General features: G+C 51.6%; 2 protein-coding genes across 8 annotated transcripts in view; one reads left to right on the top strand and one right to left on the bottom strand.

The window, feature by feature from the left end:
• The window catches only part of LOC114654534 (multiple PDZ domain protein), a 61,283-nt gene extending 57,981 nt beyond the window's left edge, over positions 1-3,302 (top strand). For all 7 annotated transcript variants that reach the window (XM_051929755.1, XM_051929756.1, XM_028805143.2 and 4 more), the window contains 2 exons: positions 200-323; positions 1,974-3,302. In XM_051929755.1, the coding sequence (XP_051785715.1) occupies positions 200-323; positions 1,974-2,120 (271 nt within the window). In that variant the 3' untranslated portion in view covers positions 2,121-3,302. The remainder of the gene's footprint in view (positions 1-199; positions 324-1,973) is intronic.
• A 10,995-nt stretch (positions 3,303-14,297) lies between these two features.
• Positions 14,298-25,120, bottom strand: LOC114654535 (leucine rich adaptor protein 1-like). Its single transcript, XM_028805146.2, has 2 exons — positions 24,522-25,120; positions 14,298-14,959 (listed from the first exon to the last, which is right to left on the bottom strand). Exons 1-2 carry the CDS (start codon positions 24,729-24,731, stop codon positions 14,588-14,590), a joined length of 582 nt encoding a protein of 193 aa, XP_028660979.1. The 5' UTR covers positions 24,732-25,120; the 3' UTR covers positions 14,298-14,587.
• Positions 25,121-25,550: the final 430 nt, after the last annotated feature.

Raw genomic sequence — 25,550 nt, 5'->3', positions numbered from 1 at the left:
TACCGTTGGTTTCTGCCTTGTGCCCATTGCTGCAGGATGGGCTGCGGTCAGCCATAGCGCAGAGTTGAATATAAAGAGGTGGGTGAAAGTAAACATTTAGCTAATCGGGGGCTGCTGGGTGAAGCCAAATGGCCTCGGTGGTCTCAAAAGAATCAGATGACCAGTAATGACCCTTCAGCTTTGTGTTCTCATCCCGTAGGCCTCCGCAGTACAAGAACATCACCTTGGACCGGGGTCCTGATGGCCTGGGCTTCAGCATCGTGGGAGGCTTTGGGAGCCCACATGGAGATTTGCCGATTTACGTCAAGACTGTCTTTACAAAGGTAAGAAAGAAGAACGACACGACCCGAGGACCACCAGTTTATTAACGAGGCCCAGCAGTCGCTCGCTCGTCTGAGAACGTTCATTATCAAGATCGCGCATGGAGAAGACGAGAGGGGCCTGCCCTGAATGAGCTCTAGTGATGCCCCGCTGGTGCCAGTCTTAGATTAGGCCAGGAGGGCTTAGATGTTGGCGCTTGTCACAGCTGGTGACGGGTCTCGTCTGCCGGTGGCCAAACTGAAGTAACACAGGTGACAGCATGTCCTGCGTGACGCTTACGGTCGAAACTCATTGTGACAGTCGCAGAGTGGCTGCCAGCTGCAGGGACAGTCAAATCACAGGGCACACGTACATTGGAGTAAAACGACAAACCGGACATTAACATCGCAGTAATGGCGGATTACGTGTGCGTGTCAATGTTGGAAAGAAACGGGATATCTAAAAAACGAAACGTGTTTCACTCATCAGGGGGGCAAAGCTCTCGCTCTTCATCTCGAGGGGCAATCAGTCCTGCCACGTATCGGCTGAGTCTTCGCCTCGTGTGACGCACTGACGCCCAGTCATGTGACTCCTGAAGGCTCCGTGACGAAAATAAGAAGGTGCAGGTCAGACAAATGGCACCCAGCTTCAAATATAATAATAATAAAATAATGCATTTAATTAATGTACAGCGGCACCTCTCCTGCGCTCGGAGCGCTTCACAAATATTTAGGGGGTACAACAGGAATCAAACCACAGCAGAAGATCAGATTAGTGGGGGTACCTATATATACGAGTGGGTACCCTCACCCTAATTAATTATATATGAGTGGGTACCCTCACCCTAATCATATATGAGGGGGTACCCTAAACCTAATTATATACAAGCGGGTACCCTAACTGGAATCTGTACCTGGCGCGCAGTCTCGACTTGGCTGTAAATTTCGCTGCTAGGTGTGGCCCACTTGCAGAGTTCTGTGCCAGTCTGCCAACTGGCGTTGCTCCGTATTGTCTGTATGCCATTCCATGTCGGTTTTCCTTGGTGCTTAACGTGTTGTGTGATTTTTGGGATGGCTGACCGTAAAGGACGGCGAGTCTGCGTGACGTTTTGCTTTCTGCGGGTCAGCGGCTGCTTGGAACGACTTTTAAAGAGGAGGCTTTACGTAAAACGCAGGCCTGCAGGTGGCTTTCGCGTTTCAAACGAGGGGAGTGTGACAACAACAAGGTGGCGTAACCAGTGCCATGAGAGGCCTGGGGCCGAGTCTGAACTTGGGCTCAGCTGACGCACTCCGCGGAATATTTAAAGGGCAAGAAGGCCGGAGGACGATGGTCAACCATTTATATTAAAGGGTACAGCTGGCAGGGGGTTTGGGGGGCCAGCGACACACTCACACATTCAAGAGTCCTTCGGCCGGCATGCATATTACGCCAGCCATGTGATGTGGTTGTCATGTCTGCGGTGCCACCACCAGGGCAGCAAGTCGGGATGAGTGGTCAGTGGGCCTGTCAGGGTGGAGTGGAGTGGGGGGGGGGACGGCTCCTGGCACTGCGGTGGGTCCTACGAGTCCTGTGGGTCGCTGGGTCTCACGAGTTCAATGGGCCTGTGCGTGACGACCGTTTTTATTTCCTTTGTATGAGTTGATGCCAACGCCGCTGTGTGCCTTCTCTTTCAGGGAGCTGCAGCTGAAGATGGACGCCTAAAACGAGGCGACCAGATCATAGCTGTGAACGGGCAGAGCTTGGAGGCGGTCAGCCATGAAGAAGCAGTCGCCATCCTCAAGAGGACCAAGGGCTCTGTCACCCTCACTGTCCTGTCATAGGCCAGCATGTCCTCGATGGAAACTGACAACAACAACGTGGCAGTGTGAGGACCGCCGCCACACACACACGATAATCGAGGGCAGTGAAGGTGGCATCACTGCAGAGGGTCACCTCGCCACTCACAAACACACCAGTGACACTTTGACATCTTGTGGTCACATCAAGTCGTCCTCTCCACTCACATGGACCTCTTTGTTTCATTGTGCTGCTGCCAGAATGCCACCGAGGCTGCCCCCTCCCCCAGGTCACCGCTGAATCCAAATAAGTGACACTGTGAGCTCCCTGCCCTGCTGACGTCACCTCCCCTCCATGAAACTGGCAGACTCCCCTGAACTGCCTTGGTGTGTGTGTGTGTGCGCGCGTGTGTCTGTCTGTCTGCACTCCCGTGTGACACACTTGTCTCTCATTCAGAATTCTGATGGCGCAGGGACACACAACCCTAACCAGCTGACCTGTACGTGTGCCACCCACACTCCCAAGTGCAGGCTTACCCTTGAGGCCCCATGCCTGTGCCAGTGTGGCTGTTATGATGGGCTACCAACCACCTCCTTATACTCCTCCTCCTCTTCATCGCTGGACACCAGAGAGGAGTCTGAAGCCCTGAGGTGACTCCTAGTCTTCCTGTCATTTATCCACAGCCACCGACATATCAGGTGTCCTCGGCAGTTGGAATGGAAGATGTGCCAGTGGGCAGGGTGGCAAGGAGGAGGATGGAGGCCATCAAGCTGGCACAACCACCTCCATATATAAACATGTTGATCCGTTAACAGGAAGTTGTGACGCATCACCTGGCAGAAGGCAGGGATTGGGGTGGCACCTGCAAGACAAGACACTTGGAAAGCTTGGCAGCCTTTCTTCAGATGGGTGCCAACGCAGTAGATGAAGAACATGAATGTGTGAACTTGAGAGGGAGACAGCAGCAGTAGGACAGCCACCTACTGTGACTCGAATGACATGTGTACCGATGACTGGACAGAGTTGTCACCTGACTGCTGGGGGATGATGATGGTGACAGGATTGTTAGTGCCAGGTGTGGCAACTTTCTGTCCATTAGCAGCATTTTCTGTAGAAGTCCTTGAGAGCTGGCATAGGTGGGTGAGGTGACGCGATGTAACAGCCGAATGCCCCTGTAGTGTCACTGACTTGTGTGTGTCATCGTGATTTCAATAAAATGAACGCTTGGTTCTGCTGATTTTTTTGGGGGGGGTTTCTGTTTCAAGGTCTTCACCTCGGCCCCCCAAGTGGACTCTTCAACTTCTGTGGCACGAGCAGCTCGGAGTCTGCCATCTTTGTCTAACTTGTGAAGACCAGGGCTGTTGTAACATGTGGGCACTGACCCCATGATGTTTCTGATGTGCTATCAAAACAGGGGGCCCAGCACACTACTTTGCCCGGGGGTCCGTGATGCTGGTAAGAAGGCCCAGTGAAGAGTGACGTGTAAAACTCAACTCTCGCTGTGTTGTGCCAGTGGAAGTGAAGCCACTGGAGTTGAAGGGCGACCTTTAAATGACTTTGTGACTTCTTTGAACCGGACTGAAAGCCACTGGACGGTGCCCGATGCCCGCCCAAACCCTCCACTTCATCTCGCTCACTCATACCAGGCCCTCTTTGTTGTTAAATGAGAGGAGGCCTTGGCCATGCCACACAGGGCCAGCTCAGCTCATGTCCCAGGATCACGGTGCCACCCTGTAATCAGACGTCTGACTCCATCCAGTGGGGGTCTGGATGTCACTGGGAGGGTCAGTTGGGGCCGAGTCATTGGACTATAGCGCCTTGTCAACTCCTCGCCCTGCCATGCGCATGTAATAAATGTGCTACTTGACCCGTTCACTTGTTCAGATCTTCAAAGAGCAGTGGAGGGCACTTTAGGGTAACCGAGGTACCACTAAGCCCGAGCCGAGTGGTCTCAGCTGTGCCCCCCTCTGTCACTCTTCTCAGTCAACAAACTCAGCTCTGCTGTATGGCCTGACTGGGAAGCACTGGTGGCAACCCACAGATGAAAAAAGTGGTGCCAGCTTAGAGTTCCTGTAAAGCGCACGTTGGGGAAAGGTGGGCAGAGTAGCAGTCCAAAGTCAAGTGCCACCCATGGGAACTGCCGCCATCAGGCCAGATCTTCCAGAGGCTCTGAGAGGGACAGCAGAAGACCCCCATAAAGATGGCTGCTGTGCTGTCTGGAACTGGGCATCCAGGCTGGATATAGCGCCTTGCATGGGTTTAGGGCACCCGGTCAACTTCGGGATGGTCTCAGGTACTCAAAAATTCAAACTGTAATGTCCCTTGGCACTGCATTGGTCACTTTGGGGGTAGACACTGACAGCGGGACACCAACTGCAGCTAAGCTCGAAGTTGGACCTTTCACAGCTTTAGGGAATTAATAACCTGACGATGCAACTTGTTTTAGATGGGCACACATGGCCACCACTTTCCTCCTCCATTTGTTAACTGGATGAAAGACATTCCAGTTTGGGTCCGGGGCTGGACGGAGTGGCAGAGTGGGTCCAGGTGGACGTGGGTGAGGACCCAGTTTAGGACTACCTGATCCTCATGTCCAGCGCTCATTCGTCACGTGCGTCGCATTGGAGGGACACCACTTGCGACATGGAGGCTGCTGGGAGGTGACGGGACGCTGGATAAAAACAACTGAGATCGCCAGCGCGAGCAGTAAAGGGTTAAACGAGGAGAATTACAAACAAGTCCAAAGTGGCACGGAGGTCGCGGGCCATTCAGGTCGGCAGGGGCGGCGGAAAGGAGAGCAGATGTGACTGAACAGCAGCAGCAGGGTCTCCTTAAAACATCGCGGTGTGAAGAGGACGGGGGTCTCACACATCAAACAAGCCGCGAGCCGGTCACTCTCGCACCTCTCTGCCGCCCGTTTAGCTTTGGAACTTGCCCAGCACCCTGGTGATGCCCCTCATTCTCCAAAGTGCCCAAGTTACCGTTGGCGTCGATCTTCTGCCCTCATCTGCTCCACCATCGACATGGTGGATGGGCAGAAGTATTTGAAAAACACAAAGAACGAACGTTTGTATCTACGCGTCTTCATTCATTCATCAGTTATATTGTCTGTTAGGCTTTTTTCTCGGAATCTAACTCTTCTTTATGTATCTGGTTTAGTACAATGCTATACACTGTATACCCTGCCCTTCTTTCTTAAACTCTGTGAAGTGCCATGAGCGTGGGAAGGGCGCTATATAAATAAATTGTCATTCATTTCGGGGCCGCTGTAGCCCGTGCGGGTGTCCGCCACCCGTCCCTACGCTAACGCTGCCTCGTCGGATCTCCGCAGCATCCAAACTCCGAAAGTGAAAGGCCCGCGTCTGCTCGTGACGTGCGCGTGTCCGACTTGATTGACAGGGGGCTGAGGCGGAGTCAGAGCAAAGCGAGAGCTAACTAAGCTCCGCCCCCACAGCCGGCCATGCCGCGCATTCCGGGGCTGCCGTGGAGCGCCGTGACATCTCCGCACGCACCTCAGCTGAGGTCAGAACCGGCGAACGGCCGGGTGGGGTGGCGCCGCTGGGACGCTGCGTTCCTGGCCCGCGGAGCCTTTCCAAAAGTGAAGGTTAAAACGTTGCGGATGTCCGGTCGGAGGAGGTGGACGGTGGAGAGAAACTGGGCTGCCGCTGTGACTTTTATGTGCATTGATTGGTTGGGAATGGAAGGCCGTCTTTGGTGGTCACTTTTTATTCTTAAATATTAACGGGGTTCCCGCCTTGCACCCAAGACTGTCAGTGAAGACCCTGCTGCTGGATTTAGATGGATTAACTAATACACGGTGATCCACGTGACAAAATAAACGTCTGTTGATTTTATATAGCGCATTACAACTGGGAGGTGCTTGGTAGCCTGACAGGATGTCACCTCTGCCTTGTACCCCCACAAATGACATTAGCCTCTGTCCACCGAGCACCCCAGGGGGTGCCATGGCTCACTTATGTGGTACTGAAGACGTGAAGGCCCGGGAGAGCTAGAAACCTCCAGGAGCGGCTCGCAGACCAAATGGCTCCCTTCTTTGTCCAAATAGGTTCAGCTGCTTGCCCACATTCTGCCATCTTGTAGAGGGACCTGTTAACCAGCAACTTCTGTGCCCATCAGGAATATTGGTATTGTTTTTAGTTACTTGTTGGTAACTGTAAACTGATTGGACAGCAAGCTGATACAGTGGCGGGATGACTACAAGGGCACCAAATCCATGGGGTGTCATCCTGGCACAGAGAAGTGGTTACCCATTTCAGCACTAGGCTTCCACCTTCTCCAAACTCCATTTCCAGTGAAACGTCCACCTGAGCTCACTCATCCTCCTTTACTTCTTCCAGTTTGCCATCACAGTGAAGCAGATGGCGCCAGTCTGCTGCTGGGCACACTTGCATACTCGCCCAGCAGTCAGTATAAGTGGCATGGCAGGAGAGAACAAGGGGAGAGCATGCACGCTCCAGACAGATGGCAAACAGGCTGGCACATTTTTACTCCACCAAACCAAAATGTTACAATTGAGCTTTAATGGAAGGCACTGTCAAAATCTGTGACACCTTCACTTTGCACTCCTCATCGCAGAGTGGCAGAGTGTTAGTGCTGCTGCTTCGTGGATCTGGCATCTCAGGTCCAAGTCCCATGTCTGGCCGTGGTCCGTGTGGAGTTTGGCCCGCTCCCCCTGTGCTTTTCCTCCCAAATTGCCAATTAGGTTGGTTGGCCACCGTGTGTGCGTCAGTGGCGCCCCCTCCGGGGCCGCTGCCAGGCTATTCTGTGCCCCACTGAAAGGTCTGAGAAGGTTAGAGTAGCCAAGCCAAGACTTCTTGCCTAAAGTGTTATAATTCCTAAGATTACGGCGCCTTTTCTAGTCAGCACAGTTGCTCTGTCTGATCCCACAAACGGGGCTTAGTGACAAACAGAGCGGGTCACGTGGACATACTGGGCTCACTTCTGGATTCCCCTGGCTGGGATGTGATGGCCGACCGATGGCTCGGACACTCTCTGCTCCTTTGACCTCTGCTCATCGGTCATCCTCAGCCCCCCCGTGGTGGTCATCTCATTGCAGCGGCCATGTGTGACTTCATTGTCACCACAGGTGGAGGAGCGCTGGTGTGCTGTGCTCAGCTGACATGTCAGCTTGTACGCTCCTAACTGTCCTGCTGTGGTTTCCAGGTCCGAGTGACATCAGCTTCTGAATGAACTGTGGATCACAGCGTCAAAGAGAAGAAAGGAGTGAGCGACGGGTCAAGTCGGCGGGTCATGGCATCCAAAACTAGAAAGAAACCAGCGGTAGCAGGGGGCACACAGGGGCCTGTTTGTTGGATTACCTACTGTGCCACGCTGAGCAGCAAATTAACGCTTAGGTGATAACTCGAAATCAGAGAGTCATAAATGAATAATTAGATAATAACTGGAATCAACGAACTGAGGGCTCACGTCAGTCAGAGGGAGGAATGAGTCCACCGGGCCAGGAGCCGCCACCCTGGAAAGGTGACAGGTGACAAGGCGAGGGCAAGAAGAGACTCGCCCAACACATGTGCTCCACTGCCCGTTCCACTGACCTGCGGCTTTTGTTCTTTTTGAACGATGATGTGCCACACTGCTCTCATCACGCCCACCTCTCATTTGCACGTAAGCTCCTCCCACTGCCCCAGCAGCACCCTCTTTGGTGGGAGGTGACTTGATAGGTGGTCTGCTCTGTGAACTGTTCAATAAGGCGGGTTTCTGTGACGTGTCAGTCACGTGACAGCGAGCGCGGCTTCATCGATGTGGCCAGTCCCTTAGCGTGGCTCCATCGATGTGGCCAGTCCCTCGTCCCTTCATGTGGAGTTTCTGTTTTGAATGATTAACGGCTTCAAATCTTAGCCCAGCTGCTGGGGTTCAAATGCTGTTCTGATTTTTTTTTGTTCAGGTTTGTATTTTGGTCATTTAGTTTCTGTGTATCTTCCTTTATGTTCTGTGTGTCTTGTCCCCGGGAGCCAGGGCCACCTACAGAGACTGAAGAAACCCAACAGTCCCTTGCGGTTCATTGGATGTGCTTGGTGGTGTGCTGAGATTATTGTTAAAATCCTGATACATCTCCTCTGGATTTCTGTTTTGTTGTAAACGTCACGCCAGCTTGGCACACACACGTGATGAAGGACCAGCTGCCCGCTGCCTGTTCGTCTTTGCTAAACGCCTTCACGCACTTTAAAAGGACAAGAGATAAAGAGACGGCAAAGAGGCCTACGAGCCCAACAGCGGCTCACGTTACGCCCCCGGCACTCGGCCCACTCGCCTGTCCTTATCATGCAGCCGCGTCCTGCCTTGCCCAAGGCCTTTGGCCCTCATGATGCCGAGCCTCACCCTCGGTTATGGGTGTTGTGCCCTTTTCTGATTTGACTCCAGAAGGACTGGATGCTCATCTTTCAAAAGAAGCGGAAGGAAACTGCAGATAAACCCAAAGAAAGCTCAGCTTGGTTACAACTTCGGTCACCTGTGGGGACGGCCAGCAGCTCACTAGTGTAGTGATGGCCAGTTGTGCCCACACGCTGAACGTTTCAATCAGGCTGCATGGCAGACGCGGTGGGCATTCTCACTAATCGCTGTCCATTGGTGTCCAGACGATCTCAGTGGGCCGATAGAGCTGGGCTCCACTCCTGCCACAGTGGACGTGGCTGCCTCGTGGCACACGGGCACCGTCAAGCGCTGCCTTTGTCAATGGGTTGCTTCATCTTTATGCCATTGTCCAGGGACAGGTGGGCTTTGTGTCTCTGGCTGTCCACCTTTGCTGATTGGCTGTTTTACAAGTTTCCCCCAAGGGATCTTCTTCTCCGTTTGCCCACATGTCTCGCTGTTCTCTTCTGTCTTTTGCTGTTCCCCTCGATTGTTGCTGAACTGATGGTGACTGGCAGCACTTGGTGGCTCTTTCTGGCCTGCCCAGTGTCCTTAACTGGACGTCTTCTCGTTGGAAATTCAGCCTGAGCCCCATCTGCCTCCATGAGAACAGGAGAAGATAACAACTCCAGAGCAGGGCCAAGCAGGACCACTCGTCCCACCCGATGGCACAGCAGGAGCCTCACACTCTGCACTCGCTCGCTCGATCATCTTATCCTAAAAAGGCCTTCACAGGCGCCCAGGCTGTTTCTAGAAGTTTAGACGCAAGCTTGGAACTTCTGCTTTTATCGCTTGCCGCCGTCTTCCACTCCCTGCTTCCTTTGTTAGTCTTTGTGAGACTTGATGGTATCGCGCGCCAAGTCATGAGGGCAAAACAAAGAGGAGGCCTTGAACGCCACTGATGGGGGGTGACAACACCTGCAGGGCGCGGCGGGCAGCCAGGGCTCTCCTATGATTTTTCTGCGGCGTCTCGGGGGTCGGCAGAGAACACAAAGCCCTTCACACACTTGGTGGACGGCCTGGCAGGGGCTTTCGCACTTCTCTTACGGTCAATGAAGTCAAATAAGGCGAGTTGTGATCATACGATACGGGAGGGCAAATGTGATGTGACTGGCGGAAAGAAGGCAAGGCAGCTGGTGAAGGACCTTGAAAAAGTCTTCAGCCACCCCGGGATTCTGATTCACTTGAATGGGAGCATCACCTGGTTGTGAATCTTCATCCTCCCTCTTCACCACACCAGCGCCTCGATGCGTCTCGGTCCTCTTTCTGATCTGCTCAAGCCGTGCCAAGTGAGTTGGAAAGCCGCAGTTGGACGCCACTGCCGAGGCCTCACCGCTGACGTTCAAAGGGCTGAGGGTCAGGACGGCGACTGGGATAGTCAAGGACATCCATTCGTTGTCCTTCTGGCTCACTGGCCAAGTCGACAGACAAACGGCCTCCCCAGTTTACACTTTCTAGCACAGAGCAGCAAGTTGTGTCACTCCTGACCAGGCTGCCTGTCCCTGTGACGCTGCCACCATGTCAATGGGCCACTTAGCTTCATGTCTCACCCGCACAGTGTGGTCAGGACGTCCCACTTTAGTTCTCTTCCGTTGTGTCAATGCCTTGGAGACTGTTGAGCTGTCACGTGGCAGTCCTTGACACGCGTGAACTTTGGCATCCCAGTAGCCGCTCTGACCAGCACCGTTCTCGAGGAGCGGCTGGCCTGACCCCAGCAGTGTGGCTGTGGTTTCCACTTCTTCATGACGGACTGCACTGAGCGGCCTGTTAGAGGGACAGGAAAGCGAGATGTGATCAAGAGCCAAGCCTTGTTGAAATGCAAAAAGTCCGCCCTATCACTCGGCAAACCAGAATCGTTGTCGTTAGTAACTACTGCAAAAGGTCCAAATTATTTGAATTCTCTACAAGTCGTACAGCAGAAGAACAGAGGATTTCGTTTTCAACCCAGCGATCCTCGGGTCGGACCTTTACATGGCCAGGCCATTACTGTGGGGTCCTACACAACAAATGGCAGTGCCCAAGAAGACACGAAAAATATTAATAGCTTGCAAAATGAATTTGAGAAATACGTGCGGAGCCGGAGGCTGGTAAGGAGGGTGTGCAGAAGGCCAAAGCCCCAAGAGGAACCCGCAAAGTTCACAAAGACGCAGTGCAGGCCAGGAGCTGAACCCAAGTCCGCGGAGTTGTGACGGGCACCTGCTGTGTTAGACATCGGCCTCCTGTTCTCAGATTAGAGACCCTCAGATGAAGGTAAGGGGTCTGCAAATCAGCTGAGGGCCTCTTCACCAGAAGGGGGGTTTACCAGAACCTCTAAATCACAAGATGGCTAAACGGAGTTTTCCCCCAAACGATTAACATTTATGTCCATTTTGCTGCCCCCTTATCCTGAGCGTAGTCATCACAAAGATGGAGTCATCCCAGTAAGCACAGGCAGGAGCAACTCCTGGACACACACAGGACCAGTCCACCTCGCCGGCCTGGTAAATGTTAGTGAGGGACCTGCAAGAGCCCCGACACTCCAAGGCTGCTACCCCACTGACACATTCAAATGCAATGCGGTCGTCTGGATGTGCGTCTGCCATGAAATCACTGGAAGACCACCAAAGTCACGTCCACACACGGAGCAGTCCCAGTTAACGTGTCACTGGCCACCTCAGCCACAGTGGCTTTGCCATGAGGATGCGGCCTTCACCAGATAGCCCCTCGTATAGCCACACAAAGGACAGGAGTGCTGGCCTGGCTTTGGGACCCCTTTGTCTGTGTGTGCCCCTGGCTGTGTGCCCGAGCGGACGCAGTGTGGCCAGAAGAGAGAAGGACCAAATGGGGGGAATCCTGTAGCCACCTGTACCTCTGGTAATCTTCTCTCGCAGGACCTCCGCTGCACATGCACAACTGGCACACCCAGGACCACCGTTTCATTCAGTTCTCTCAGCTTCTTCTGTCTTCACCCACTGCCATTCCCCCCACTGTGTCCTTCCACAGTCACTTGTGCTCCGTTTCTCCACCCTGGTCTCCTCTGCTCGCCCTCCTTCTGACCGTTTCTCCGATCTTGTGTTGATGCCACCTGTCTTCTCTCCTCCAGGGCTACAGGTGAAGGACCGTAATGCCCGTGGCCTCAAGAAGCCCTGCATAGTCAAAGGGAGATGGAGGAAGTCAAAGGCCCAGGCTGACGTTCTGCCACTAGCAACACTCAGGAAGCTTCTTTGAGAATGGCATCATGGCTTGTTGTGTGCCTTCACCTCTCTCACCAAAGTGCTGGCGCCTGTGTATATGGAGAAGACAGTTGTGAGGTCCACTCAGGTCTGCTAATGAGTGGTCCTTGGTGATGCCACCTCTGTGTGCCATCAAACCTCAATGCTGACTCTTTCCACGTCTTGGTGGAATGAGCTGCCCACCTCCAAAGAGGTCAAAGAGACGTATGAAGACTCTGCTGCTCTATCTGCCCAGTGGATGATGGCTTTGTCCAGGTCTCCGTAAAGTGGACCAAGTGGGCCCAGCGGGCCTTTTGTTCTAAAGTCTTTCCTTGTGATGCCCAGTTTTGTGTGTGTCTGCTAAGCAAATAAACGGAAATGTCACTCACCTACAGAAATCCCCAAATACATGAAAGCGACCCCAAAGTGTGCACTCCTGTCATGGCACCCCTGCAGGACCCTCACTCTGAATGGGGTCAGTATGGAGTGGTGCCTTGGGACGAGGCTCACCTCGCTTGTCTTTGTGTTTTTGAGCCCCACAGACACTTGGCAGACATCACAGCTGGCTTGTGGGTTCTTCTTCAGCGCCTTCCAGTCTCACCTCAACATTCTTTTGTCTGTGGGTCTCCAGCCCACCGGGCCTGAACAGACAAAAGCAGCGCACCTCACCATCCCGCCGCTCCAGGCTGACTTGTGCTCATTCATATTCAAGGTGGCACTTAATCGATTAGCTTTCATTCATCTCTCCTGCAATTTAATGTACCTGCAGGAGTCCTTACAGGTTCACTCTCAGCAGATCAGGGCCCAAGATATGAACAAATTCTGGACTGGACGCCCCTTCACGCTAGGACATCATCATCATCATCAGGCACAGGGGGCCATGCAAACTCACACAGTGACAGGGCCAGATTTGTACCCAGGTGGCTGCATCTCCCACCACTGTGTTAGCATTTGAAGGTCCTCACAGCTCAGAGGGCCAACCTGGCACTGGCTGCGTAGACTCGGGTGGGCTTTGTCTCACAAACTACCAGCAGCACCTGTGAGTGCGGACACGGGTGAACAGTCGCTGCTGCTAAAGTTGCACTTTCTGAATTTAAACATCTGTACTGGCAGTTAGCGCGGCCGGTCGGCCACGGGCTTTATTGAAGGCCAGACCGGGCATCTTGGCACATCTCAGTAAGCTGCTGTATCGTCAGCAGCATCTCAGGCAGAGCGTGTGACCGAGTGGAAAGCAGAAGTGGCCTGTGAATCAGCAGCTGATAATTGCCCAGTCAAGATGGCATATCGCTGTAAACAGTGGTGCCAGGGTCTGTAAAGAGAACTTCAGGCCATCGAGGGCCACATTCGTTCACTAATGTCCACTGAGTGGCACCAATCCATCCGACAGTGGGAGGCTCAGTGGGGAATCAGACCAGGGTTCAAGCTGCACAAAGGCCCCGCCATAAAGAACTTCCACTGCCAGGTGTGTGCCATCCACACACTGCATGGTGCCGCTGCCCAGAAGTGCTCACGAGATCCTCGTATTTCTGGAACCGTTCCTGGTCATTTCAAAGCCCATGCTGATGGGCTGCTGTGGCAGGCGGAGGACCATCCAGTGGCAGGCCCATGGTACATGCATGTCACGCTCGTACAATGGCAGACAGAAGGGGACTGGCTGTGCTGGGTGTCAGATGGCTTATTAAAAATGAACGATGAAGACGGTGTTTGGTGGCATTTCATCATTTATGGAGCTCAAAGCTGAGGTGACGGCCATGACGGTGCTGTTGTGGTGTGGCTAATCAGATGGCCTTTGCCATTGAAGGGGTCCGACCCTCAAACCACGAGAGGGGGGGCCCAAGTACAGCCGTCCTGATTTTCATTTTTCTCCACTAACAGATCAACAGGCAGCCAGCAATTTGCTCATTTTGAAGGCTCCACAAATAAAGGAACCCGAGACGCGCTCTTCAGTGACTCGGATGCAAGCAGCTCACCAGACACAAAGAAGTCTCCAGTTACGTGAAACTGGATCTGTGCCACATGACGTGCCCCCCCCCCCCCCATATCAAAGGTCACATTGGAGTGCCAGGCGCGTCACAGGATGCACGGCGTCCTTAAATGCCCAGTGGGCTCTGCAGTCTTAACACGAGAGGAGGAGTGGGAATGACAGCGATATCGTGGGCAAAGTGCCACCTGTGCCAGGTCATTCTCTGACATCAAAAGGACATGTGGGTCAGGCTGACTGGCACTTCTGGGCTGGTCTGCATGAACTGACATGCCAAACGGGTTTAGTCGTTAGGTTGGCTGCGCATTCACATCAAGCAAGCAGCATGCGGCTCACCTGCCATATGCAGATTGAAAAGCGGGTGGACTCGACTCGTCACGAGAAGTGGCCCCTTTAGCTATGACAGATGTGACAGGAACACAAGTCCACAGTAAAGACAAGCAGCCATGAATCCAGCATTTGTTGTGAGAAATTAAAGAACAACTCACCAAAAACACAAAGGGTTAAGGACATCAAAACCAGTAAATGATTGATGATCAGAAACAATGAGCAGCGCAGCCCGTGTAAGGCAGCTAAGGGCAGCGCCAGCGTGAATCGCACGAGCCAAACAAAGAGCCGTGGCATCAGCAGGCCCGACACACACACACACACCGGGGCACAAATACGCTGAAAGAGACCCCCACAAGCGGCCATTCTTTATTAGATTCCTGCTAAAATCGTACAAACATGTCTTTATAAATAGATGACCCCGGTCGAACGTCACACTCCGAGATTGTCTGTGGCCACCATTGGTCCATCTGTCAACACTCCATAGGAATGCATCCCAAAGTCCGAGGCCTGCAGGTCAGTCTGGACCCCTCCTGTCCAGTGACAAGATGCTTTCAACAAAGTCACTTCAAACGGCAGAGTGCCTCGTGTTTGCTTTCCGATGCCCGAGTCCGTGCCCACCGCACTACCCAAAACAAAAGTAGTCCTCACACTCCAGTTTGGCATCTTTGTACAAGGGCTCGTCTATCAGAGACCCCTCAGAGAAGCGCTCCATGTCCAGGGGCGAGGTGTGGCCCGGTACGTCATCTGCCAGGGTATCGAGGTAGCTTCCCACCGAGATGCCATCCAGGCCGTCACTGCCATCCTGCAGGCTACTGTAGCTGCCCCGTGGGGATGTGCTCTGGCTCTCCGAGAGACTGGACAGGCTGCCAGCCAGGCTGCCATCCCGACTGGCTATGGCACCTTTCTCCTCAATCATCCACTTAATGGACTCGATGCCTTCATTAATGGACAGCAGCTGGTGCATGAGTCTGATGTCAATGGCCCGGAGATGTGCCTGTCGGAAAGAGAGAAACACAGAGAGGCGGTCACTGAGAGTCACTTTACCTGGCCTAAAAGTGACAGACACAACACTTTCACAAAATGACAGGAGCATCCACTACACCTCCGCGTAGAAATAAGGCCAAAAGAGAAACCACCGATCTAAGAAAACCTAAAAGTGGCACCACTACGGCACAAGTCCGAAGATTGCAGGGCATCCCCATCCAACGGACCACATTCTGCTGCAGGCTTTTGGGGCCAAAGTGACAGAATAAGCACATAAGTCAACCCAATTCTGGCCAAACAACCTCACACATGGGGACCTGAACCCAAGTTCCTGAGGGCACTGTGCCGCCCTCCACGCTACCAATGAAGCCCAGCTCCACCAGAATTTAGGGCCCTATCATGGCAGACCGCATTAGCCGAGCGTCCCTGATGGGCGGAGTGGTGGCTCTGAGGCTGGGAATCCTGTAAATGCCAGAGGCAATGCCACCCCGTTGGGCCCCTGAGCAAGGACCTTAAGCTTCAATCGCTCCGCCCCGCGTACGACGTCAGCCTGCGTCCATCCTGGTCCTCCAACTTGCAGGGAGAACTCGGGGATTGGCGGCAGGATTGGCTCACACTGTTCCACTCCATTCGAACCAGTGGGGTGCTGAGGTGTCACCCGTCACACGGCTGCGCTCGGGTCCTAATTTGGGACCCTAAGGTGGTCCATTGTGTGGTGGGTGCAGCAGTGTAGGCTCCCAAGCTCTCTCCTCTCACACAAAAAAATAAATGAGGTACCCCCCGTGAAACGAAACAAAATCCAATGGAAAGTGATCACCAGGAACGAGAGACATCAAGCGTGTAAGCGCCATGGAAGGTTAGCAGTCACAATTGCTCTCCATGGAGTTGTGAGAATGAGGACACCTTTGATTCTGAGGTCAAGTAGCCCAGAATGGAAATACTAAACAAAGGCTTGTAGTCGCAGTGGTGGGCACTGCCTACATTGATGTGATGCCATCTTACAGAGACTGTAGTGATCGCTACGATGGAAAGGCTTCACGTGTACAAGAACCTTCAGGGGGCCAGAGGCCAACCACTGAACTCACACACGCGTCCATTTTATTAACTGGCATTTTAAACGGTCGACTCGTGACGTGTGTGGCAGTCTGCCTGCCCTGTGAACATTCTCGACACGGCCCTTTAAATGAAGATGGTGGCGGATGAAGCTGCAGTGGCTCCAAATCCATGCATTGCCAGAGGTGAGCTGGTGCATGAGGAGCACAGGGTGTCCCCGTCAAGAGCTGCGTGTGCACCAACACCTGTGAGCAGCCGTCTCCACGATGAGCGCCAAGTTAATGCTTCCACCGCCTTCCAGGCCCGAGGCCTTCGCCCTCCTGATCCGCCGGCACAGCTGGGCCAGGAATGCGGCGTATTTACAGAGCGCCTATTGAGCGCGCCCACAGCTGCCAAAAGACGACATTTCAACAATGTCCTGACTCCACAAAAAAAGCTGTATCCGGGACAAAAAGCTGCCCAAGAATCCGGAGCTGGGCGGGGGCGTCGTGTCCCGCCGCAGCGTCAAGAGGCAGACGTCAGACTGAGAGATAAAATGACAGCCCTGGTGCCCTCTCGGCTCCACCTGTAACGACTTCATTCTTGGCTAATGAACTCAATGGCTCCTTTGTTCTTTCTCAGTGGATGTGGGACGTTCAAATATAATCCAGCAAATTCCAGAAGGCCGCTACAGCTGCACGTGAGGAAGGAGCTAAGGAGCCGAGATGTGACACGGCAGCAGAATGAGACCAGCGGAGCTGGGCAGACGGCCGATGGTTCATCGTGGACATCTGCAATGGCGGCTCCTGGATCTCAGTCGGTGGTCCGCACGCTCCTCCACACAATAAACAACACGACTCGGCTGTGCCGTGGCACCGTGACACTGTGTGCCATAAAGCCAACGCCCCCCCCACGGTCTGCTCACGAGACTCCAGCAGACACCCACGGGGCTCTCGGCATTAGGAGGTTGGGGTCTCAATGTTTCATTTTCAGTGATAAGCACAACCCTAAAAAACAGAAGAGGTTCTCTGGGTCAGCCCAGACGACTCTAAATGTTGGTCAAATGTCAGCCTGCCCACCAGACAGCAGGCAGCGCAATCAGGTACTTGAAATGAACCGGTCAGGTCCTGGGACCCAGCAGGTGGGGGTCTGCGGACCTCAAAGGCCAAACACGAAGAAGCTCCATTTACACAGCTTGGGGGCTAAGGACACGTGACAAACAAAGTCCGCCATCGACACACAGCCCACGCTGCTTTGTCCTCTCTGACTGATGGCGGACGTGTGCGCCATTGGTCACACCGCATACCTCTGTTACTAGATGTGATGGATTTGGCCAAATGTGACTGCGGGCCCATTAGTCACGTCGCTGACCATCTGCTTACTGGCAACGGTCGAATTGCTGACGGCCTCCCCTGCAAATCCCAGAGGGGCTGCGGCACATATGGGTGGCTTTAAATCAAGCCGTAGTGTGGCGGGGGGATCTCTGCCAAGGGTCACGCTGGCATTTACACAAAAATTCAGAGAAACACAAAGGAATGCAAAAAAAAAAAAAAAAATGAAGAGCCTGATCATCTCCAGGGTCCAGGGGGCAACTCCGCCGCCCCCCCCCCCCCCCAAAATTATAACTCGCAGCATAAACGGTAAGCCAGAATCCCCCCTGGCTTGGCCCAGTGCAGGGCAGCAGGCCCATGGACGTCACTCGGCTACTTGCATCCGTAACCAGATGTGCAGCAAACCCCCCCCGAGAGCCAGAGTGGACTGGCACTTTGGGGACATGAACAGGCTGGTGGGACGATGTGGCCCAGCGGTCAATGGCAAGACAAGCGAGAGACGGGCAGCCAGTGGGAGGGGGGCAGCTTGAAAATGGGCCTGTCCAGATCAGCACAAAGTGTGACATCACATGCACACCATCTCCACGTGTCACACTTAACAGGGTCCATAAGGAGCAGAGGGTTCTGGGATTGGCGCTCACGATGAAAACTGAAGTTAAATGCAGCAGGCATCTGTGGAGTGAGCCACGTGGAGGAGGATGCGGCCATGTCGCTAGAATGCCAGCACTGCTCGTTTCATGTGCATCTGGCACTGCGGGCATCTACGGCTCGGTCTCATGTGACAGGCCGGCTTGAGCTTCATGAACTCAGAAACCTTTTTACAGAAAAATCATCTCCAATAAATTCACTTCAGACAGATTTGGGAAACCAGGCACTGGAATGGTGAGCGGCCAACGCCCCTGCGACCTGCCAGGTCGGCTGCCAACGGCTCTTATTAACCCTTTCCTGCTCTAGCTGTCAATGGTGGCAAACAGGGCAGGAGACATCAGCCGTAGCTCATTGTGACCAAGGAGCACTGGGCCCTAAAGTGGAGGTCTTGATATAGTCCAGACTACCAACTGGCATGCCCTCTGTTACCACAACTTCTGGTATATCAATACAGTTGCTGCCATTTTCTAAAGAGACGTTTTCCCAGTTGCACTCTAATTTCTAAATGCTACGTAATGTCAAGCAGATTATTCTTTGGCACAAAACGAACAGCAAAATACCATCTTCATTTTTGACGAGTTGCTCATAAAACTTTTTAAAAATTGTATCCTTGGCATAACCAAAGATCACCCACACCATGCCAGCAAAGCCTATTGTGACAATAAACATGACACAGCATTGGCACACATCCGATCAATGAATCTAAAAACACATAAAATAAAACGCTGTGAATGGCACAGAACTGCTGCCAGAGCCCAGTAGTGCCACCTTCTCACAATGCAGGGGCATTGCCATCGTCCACCTACAAGCAGTAAGAGACCCGCTAGTTTTTTAATGGTTTAATGAAAACACTCGAGCTCTTAAATTAGAGTGTCGAAAACTGGAGCGCAGATGGAGAACAACAAAGCTACATGTCTTTCAAAAGAGAGTGTTAATAAATATAAAAAAGCCCTCTTTAAAGCTCGCTCAGAATACTATTCTACATTAATAGATAGCAATAATAAAAATCCTCGGGTACTGTTTAGAACAGAAGCTAAATTAACAAATGGAAATTCAGATCAACAGTGCAAAATACCAACAGATATTAGCAGTACAGACTTTATGAACTTCTTCAATGAGAAAATTAAAAATATAAGATCCTAGATCTCAGCACCACAGTACAAACCGCATACTAGCTTAGCAGACCCCATCTCACATTGCATTCAGCACTTTGGTAATTTTAATCCTGTAACTGAGCAGGAAGTCTTAACTTTAATTTCTAAAATGAAGCCCACTACTTGTTCCCTGATCCAGTGCCAACAAAACTAGTAAAAAGTGCAATGGATGTTCTTGCAGCACCTATTCTAAACATTATCAATAGTTCATTATTACATGGCACAGTACCTGATACACTAAAAGTGTCAGTCATTAAACCATTACTTAAAAAGTCAGACCTAGACCCACACATACTAAATAATTATAGGCCTATTTCAAATCTACCGTTACTCTCTAAAATACTAGAAAAAGTAGTCGCCAGTCAGCTTCAGTCACACCTTACGCATTACAATTTATTTGAGAAGTTCCAGTCTGGTTTTCGCACTGGTCATAGTACAGAAACAGCACTAACGCGGGTTGTAAATGACATTCTGATATCCTCCGATGAAGGAAACTCCACTGTAATTATGTTGTTGGACTTAAGTGCAGCATTAACACCATCGACCATTCTGTTTTACTACACAGGCTAGAAAATGATGTTGGGCTTACAGGCACCGTGCTCGCTTGGTTTAGTTCTTACTTATCAAATCGATTCCAATATGTACAGAAATGTGCTGACAGGACTCCATCATTATACACAGAAGTTCAATATGGTGTCCCGCAGGGCTCAGTACTGGGACCTTTACTGTTTTCACTGTACATGCTTCCACTGGGATCTCTCATTAGGAAACATAATGTTAAGTTTCACTCGTATGCAGATGACACCCAGTTATACCTTTCATCTAAATCAAATGAAGTTTCTCCGATGTTGTCTTTAATTAGTTGTGTTAGTGAATTAAAGGAGTGGATGAATAAGAACTACTTGTCTTTAAATACAGATAAAACAGAGATGTTAATAGTTGGAGGGAATGATGCTGATCACAATAATATTTTGTCATCATTTAACTCAGTTGGAATCCCAGTCAATTTTACTGAATCAGCCCACAATCTAGCAGTTATCTTTGACTATAGATAATAATAATAATAATAATTCTTTGCATTTATATAGCGCTTTTCTCACTACTCAAAGCGCTCAGCAATTGCAGGTTAAGGGCCTTGCTTAAGGGCCCAACAGAGCAGAGTCTCTATTGGCATTTACGGGATTCGAACCGGCAACCTTCCGATTGCCAGTGCAGATCCTTAGCCTCAGAGCCACCACTCCGATGGTCATTTAAAGCACATATTACAAAGTTGTCCAAAACATGTTTCTTCCATCTTAAAAATGTTAGAAAATTAAGGCACTTTTTAAATAAACAGGATTCTGAGAAACTAATTCATGCATTTATCTCTAGTAGGATTGACTACTGCAATGCAGTGTTCACTGGATGTCCAAACTGTTCTTTATACAGCCTCCAGTTAATCAAAAATGCGGCTGCGAGAATTATTACAAGAACAACAAAATACGAACACATAACTCCAGTTCTTAAATCCTTACACTGGCTCCCGGTTAAGTTTAGGGCAGATTTCAAAATCCTTCTTTTAACATATAAATCATTAAATGGTCGAGGTCCGGCTTACTTGTCTGAACTTATCATGACTTACAAACCTGAGCGCACATTAAGATCTCAAGATGCCGGTCTGCTTATGGTTCCAAGGATTAATAAAATAACAGTGGGAGGTCGAGCTTTTAGTTACAGGGCCCCTAAACTGTGGAATGGTCTGCCTGCTACTATAAGAGATGCCCCTTCAGTCTCAAATTTAAATCCCGGCTGAAGACTCATTACTTCAGTTTAGCATATCCTGACTAGAGCTGCTGATTAACTGTGCAGACTGCATCTCTGTTGTTAGTCATTAGCACTAAAACATAAGTAACATGATAGTTAGAATTTGTTACTAACCCTCATGTCTTCTGTTTGTCTTCTCGGTACTCAAATGTGGCACTTGGTGCCACGGCCCACCTGCCAAGTTGTTTTGCCTGCCTAAGGTAAAGTCATCCCTGATGGAGGATCGCAGGAATTGTGAGAAAGAGGGGTCCTTTCATCGGATTGGCTGGCCCAGCGCTGTTTCAGCTGTGGAATGGCCAAATGGGGGGAGGCAGCTTGAAGGATGAGGTCTCCAGGACTCTATACAAATCCAAATCTTATTATGGGATATATCATCTGCTGTTAAATTCTGCTCTGTACTTCTAAAATTTATATTTTTTATTTCTTACTATATTGAGGATTTGTTCTGTCCTGTGTACTGTACTGTATTGTATTGTATTGACCCCCTTCTTTTGACACCCACTGCACGCCCAACCTACCTGCACAGGGGTCTCTCTTTGAACTGCCTTTCCCAGGTTTCTTCTATTTTTCCCTACAAGGTTTTTTTGGGAGTTTTCCTTGTCTTCTTAGAGAGTCGAGGCTGGGGGGCTGTCAAGAGGCAGGGCCTGTTAAAGCCCATTGCGGCACTTCCTGTGTGATTATGGGCTATACAAAAATAAACTGTATTGTATTGTATTTAAAGGAGTCCACTGATGATTTCACACACTAGGGTGGCACAGCGGTTCGTGGCCAACCCAAAGTCAAAGTGGCCATCCATCTTCGTGGAGTTTGGTCTCCGTATCCTTGTGCTTCTGCCTAACATCTTGAAGAGGTGTGCAATTTGTTAGCAGGCATCTCTAAACCAGCCAGTTATGAGTGGGCCTGCTTGGTGCCCCAAGTTAGGTGGGCTCGACTTGAGCTCTGTGACAACCCCACTTTGAACATTTCAGGAAGAGCTCAGCTCTTCTGTGGCGTAAGGTTGGCACATCCATCCTCATGTTTGCTTGATGCAGGGTCTGGAGGGCAGATGTTGTACCTGATGTTAAACCCTAAGAGGTGATCAGAAGCCCCCCACTGGGGCGTCAACAGAGATACCGTCCTCTTCCTCTTCAGACTGTAGACGTCAGTTGTTTTTCAGAAGCTTAAATTTACGAGGTCCTCTCTCTGGTGCCACTGGCCCTCCTGACCCACTCGCCTCAGGCAAGGCGGCTCCTCCTCATTCCTGCTTGACCTTTAGGTCTGCCACTTGTAACTCATTCATTTTACTCCAAAGCACGCGGAGAGACAAGGAAACTCCATATGCTGCTTGTTAAAATGTGCTAATCGACAGAACAAAGCTAGAAAAGTAAGCTATGGGTGTGTCTCCCACCGCCACCGCTGCGTTTAAGTCGTTCAGTCACTTAGCATTAACCCGCCTGAAATGCCACAGAAGGGGGGGGTCTTTAATGTCAGGCGACGGGCAGCTGCAGGAGGGAGACAGCTAATTGTCACCTGGGCGTCCCCTGTGGCCATCGCCACACAATGCTGGAGTTTACAGGGAGGTACAGCTGGTTGAGACGGCCTATTGTTCTGGTGTGCCGCCCTTAATCATGACGACGTCACTCGGGCCATCAGCATAACTAATGACCCCCCTCCATATCTGATCTGGGAGCCACGACACTGGTCGACGTAACACTTGGCTACCAGTTGCCATGGCACATATCACAACCGTAGACAAGGTGGGCATGAAGCTATACCCGACTTTTGAAGATGGCTACTGAACTTTTCTCACCTTTTCATTTTGTAGTGTAATCTCACTGGCACTCGGACAACAGCAGCTACTAACTGGCACCTTAGACCTACAACAGTCTCGTCACAGCTGCACAAACGATGCCAAGGGCACAGAACACCAAAGTGTGATGTTTAGGTTTAATATCCATCCATCCATCCATTTTCCAACCCGCTGAATCCGAACACAGGGTCACGGGGGTCTGCTGGAGCCAATCCCAGCCAACACAGGGCACAAGGCAGAAACCAATCCCAGGCAGGGTGCCAACCCACCGCAGGACACACACAAACACACCCACACACCAAGCACACACTAGGGCCAATTTAGAATCGCCAATCCACCTAACCTGCATGTCTTTGGACTGTGGGAGGAAACCGGAGCGCCCCGGAGGGAAACCCACGCAGACACGGGGAGAACATGCAAACTCCACGCAGGGAGGACCCGGGAAGCGAACCCAGGTCCCCAGGTCTCCCAACTGCGAGGCAGCAGCGCTACCCACTGCGCCACCGTGCCGCCCTTAGGTTTAATATAAAGTTAGTAAACGTTGCACATGACTTGACTTGGCCACCCCAGTGCTTAGACTGGTTCAAATGCCAGCCCACTCGCCATCTCGTCGCCCCTCAGTCCTGTGGGATTTCTTCAGGCTTGATCCAAAGGCTCAAACACTTTACTGATTCAGATCAAGTGACTGCGTTCATGAGGGTGCCCATATTGTGCCAAATGCTGCTGCTGCGGCTACAGACTCTCACTCCCAGTGACCCAGTAATGGAAAACGGGGTACAGCAAAGGGACGAAATGCTTAAAGGGCTCCACACTCCGCAGCTGTCTGCAGTTTTGTGATACCCACTGAACTGCCATCTTGTCTTTACAAACTACAAGTGCCATGTGAAGGACGCGGACTGCAGACTCCTTGGTATAAACCCTCCGAGCAGAGAAGCAGTTTGTTAAATTAGGAAAGATTTTAAAGCAGTAAAACCCAGCTGGGCTTTCTATTAAATTGAACAAACGTTTAGACAACTGCATGCATGCAAGGAAGAACTTCAGAGTGCCCTCTGTACCCGAGACAAGAGCACAATTCTGCTAGGACCACCACCACCTCTGCGGCCACTGCTCCCACCAGATGTGAGCTCATCATCTTTTTAATTAACCCCACTGACCGTCACTTGCTTAGCTGCCGCTCAAGCGAATAATAAATAAGATCCCATAATTTGACAAAAGAGTCTCAAGATATATGCGGCACAATCCAAGTAGCTCAATTTAGGACCACCATATTATATGAGCCCCCCTTCTCACAGTTAATGACTAATCCCAGAACACCAAGCCAGACAGCTGCCATTCGACCAGGCCTAAAGTTACAGGAGGCGTGGCGGTGCCAGCGCACAAGGTGCCATCTGACACTTGGTCAGGCGCACTTACTGTGTTTTAAACTAAAAGCAGCCAATCACAGCTGGCCCACCTTCACACTTACGTCACCTGTGAATGAACTCATAGGTCAGTGCACTCGCATTCAAGTACTCGGCAAACAAACCTGCGAGCTCGACACTGGGCGACTCCTGTCACATTCTGCCAGCTTTTGTGCTCGGCTCTGAAATGCACACCTGCTGTGGCCGGTGCCTGACCTGACCTCCCCGGTCGTGTATTTGTGCGATCGGCCACCATTGACGAACGACAGAGCAGCATTAGCGCGACTGTGCCGTGTCAGTCAGTGTGCTGTCCCACGCGCGCGTCACACCTGTCCTGCACTGACCCTCTCGGCGCATGTGCGCGCGCGGCCGAGACGGGATGAAGTCAGAGGCTGCCACTCACTCACTCACTCACCATCTCCCGCTTTAAAAGGTTCATCTTGCTTTTCAGCCTCTCCAGGGCGCTGCAGTCCAGCCGGCTCGACGCCGTGTTGCTCCGGCCGCTCCGCTCCTCCCTCGTCTCCGCCAGGCGCTCTTCTTTTAGTGATCTGGCAAGACTCTCTGGAACTTTTCTCCCAAGTTTTGTTTCGATGTCCTTCAAGTCTGGCAAAGCGCGATCGTCCATAGTCGGAAATCTGCACCGCAGCGTAAGTCGGATCAGTTGCGATTCATTCACTGCAGGGAGGAGCGGCCGCTCCGGTAACCCGTCGTCCTTCCAGCTCGTGGTGGCGGCGGCGCTACACAGTCCTGCGCTTCATTTCAAACTCCGATTCTACAAGCATGCCGTTTGTCACCACAGTCGTGTTCATGCCAGGCTTCTGATTTGAACTTCTACGCAAGATAATCCATCTCCCAGATTCCGCCGTTAGCAAACGTTAACGAGCTACAGAATCAGCTCCCTTTCAGTCGAAGGCGTTGCTGCTGCAGAGCGATTCGTAAACACGAGAAGTCTGACGAGCGAGCCAGCAAGGCAGGAGCCTCCGAGCCGCGCGCTTCCTGCTCTGAAGAAACCGAAAACCCGACGAGCAGGTGGACTGGGCGAGGCCACGCCCCTTTACCACAAGTCTGCTAGAGCGAGGGCAGCCGAAGATCGCGCAGGGGGTCGTCACGGCGAGAAATCGGGTCCGAGATCTGCTCCCCCGGCGGAGAACGCGGTAAAGTTGATTCTAAGATGGCATCCTGGCAAGGCAATAAATGTTTAAGGTGGCGAGTAATGGCTCTGTGAAGTGATGGAAATGCAAGGCACAATCAATTTATTTGTCGGGTTGTTCATATAAATGATGCCCATATGCTTAGGTCTGAAATGTGTCGTTTTGAACTTTCTGCGAGTGGTTCTTATAGGGTCAAGAATCAGATATCAGACAATGACTCCACATGTCGAAATTACCAATCCCCATTTTTTCAGTTTCGTGACCCTCGTCGTATCCCATTGGAGGGTGAACCC

Source organism: Erpetoichthys calabaricus, chromosome 7 (genome assembly GCF_900747795.2).
Source record: "Erpetoichthys calabaricus chromosome 7, fErpCal1.3, whole genome shotgun sequence".
Taxonomy (NCBI): domain Eukaryota; kingdom Metazoa; phylum Chordata; class Cladistia; order Polypteriformes; family Polypteridae; genus Erpetoichthys; species Erpetoichthys calabaricus.
Note: the sequence above shows the minus strand (reverse complement) of the source record. Positions and strands in the feature narration are given on the sequence as shown.

Bases quoted from the DNA above. Each gene is read 5' to 3' on its own strand.
- LOC114654535 (XM_028805146.2), bottom strand. From the start codon at position 24,731: ATGGACGATCGCGCTTTGCCAGACTTGAAGGACATCGAAACAAAACTT. The intron at 14,960-24,521 runs GTGAGTGAGTGA...TCTTTCCGACAG, and splicing joins ACCTTTTAAAGCGGGAGATG to GCACATCTCCGGGCCATTGA.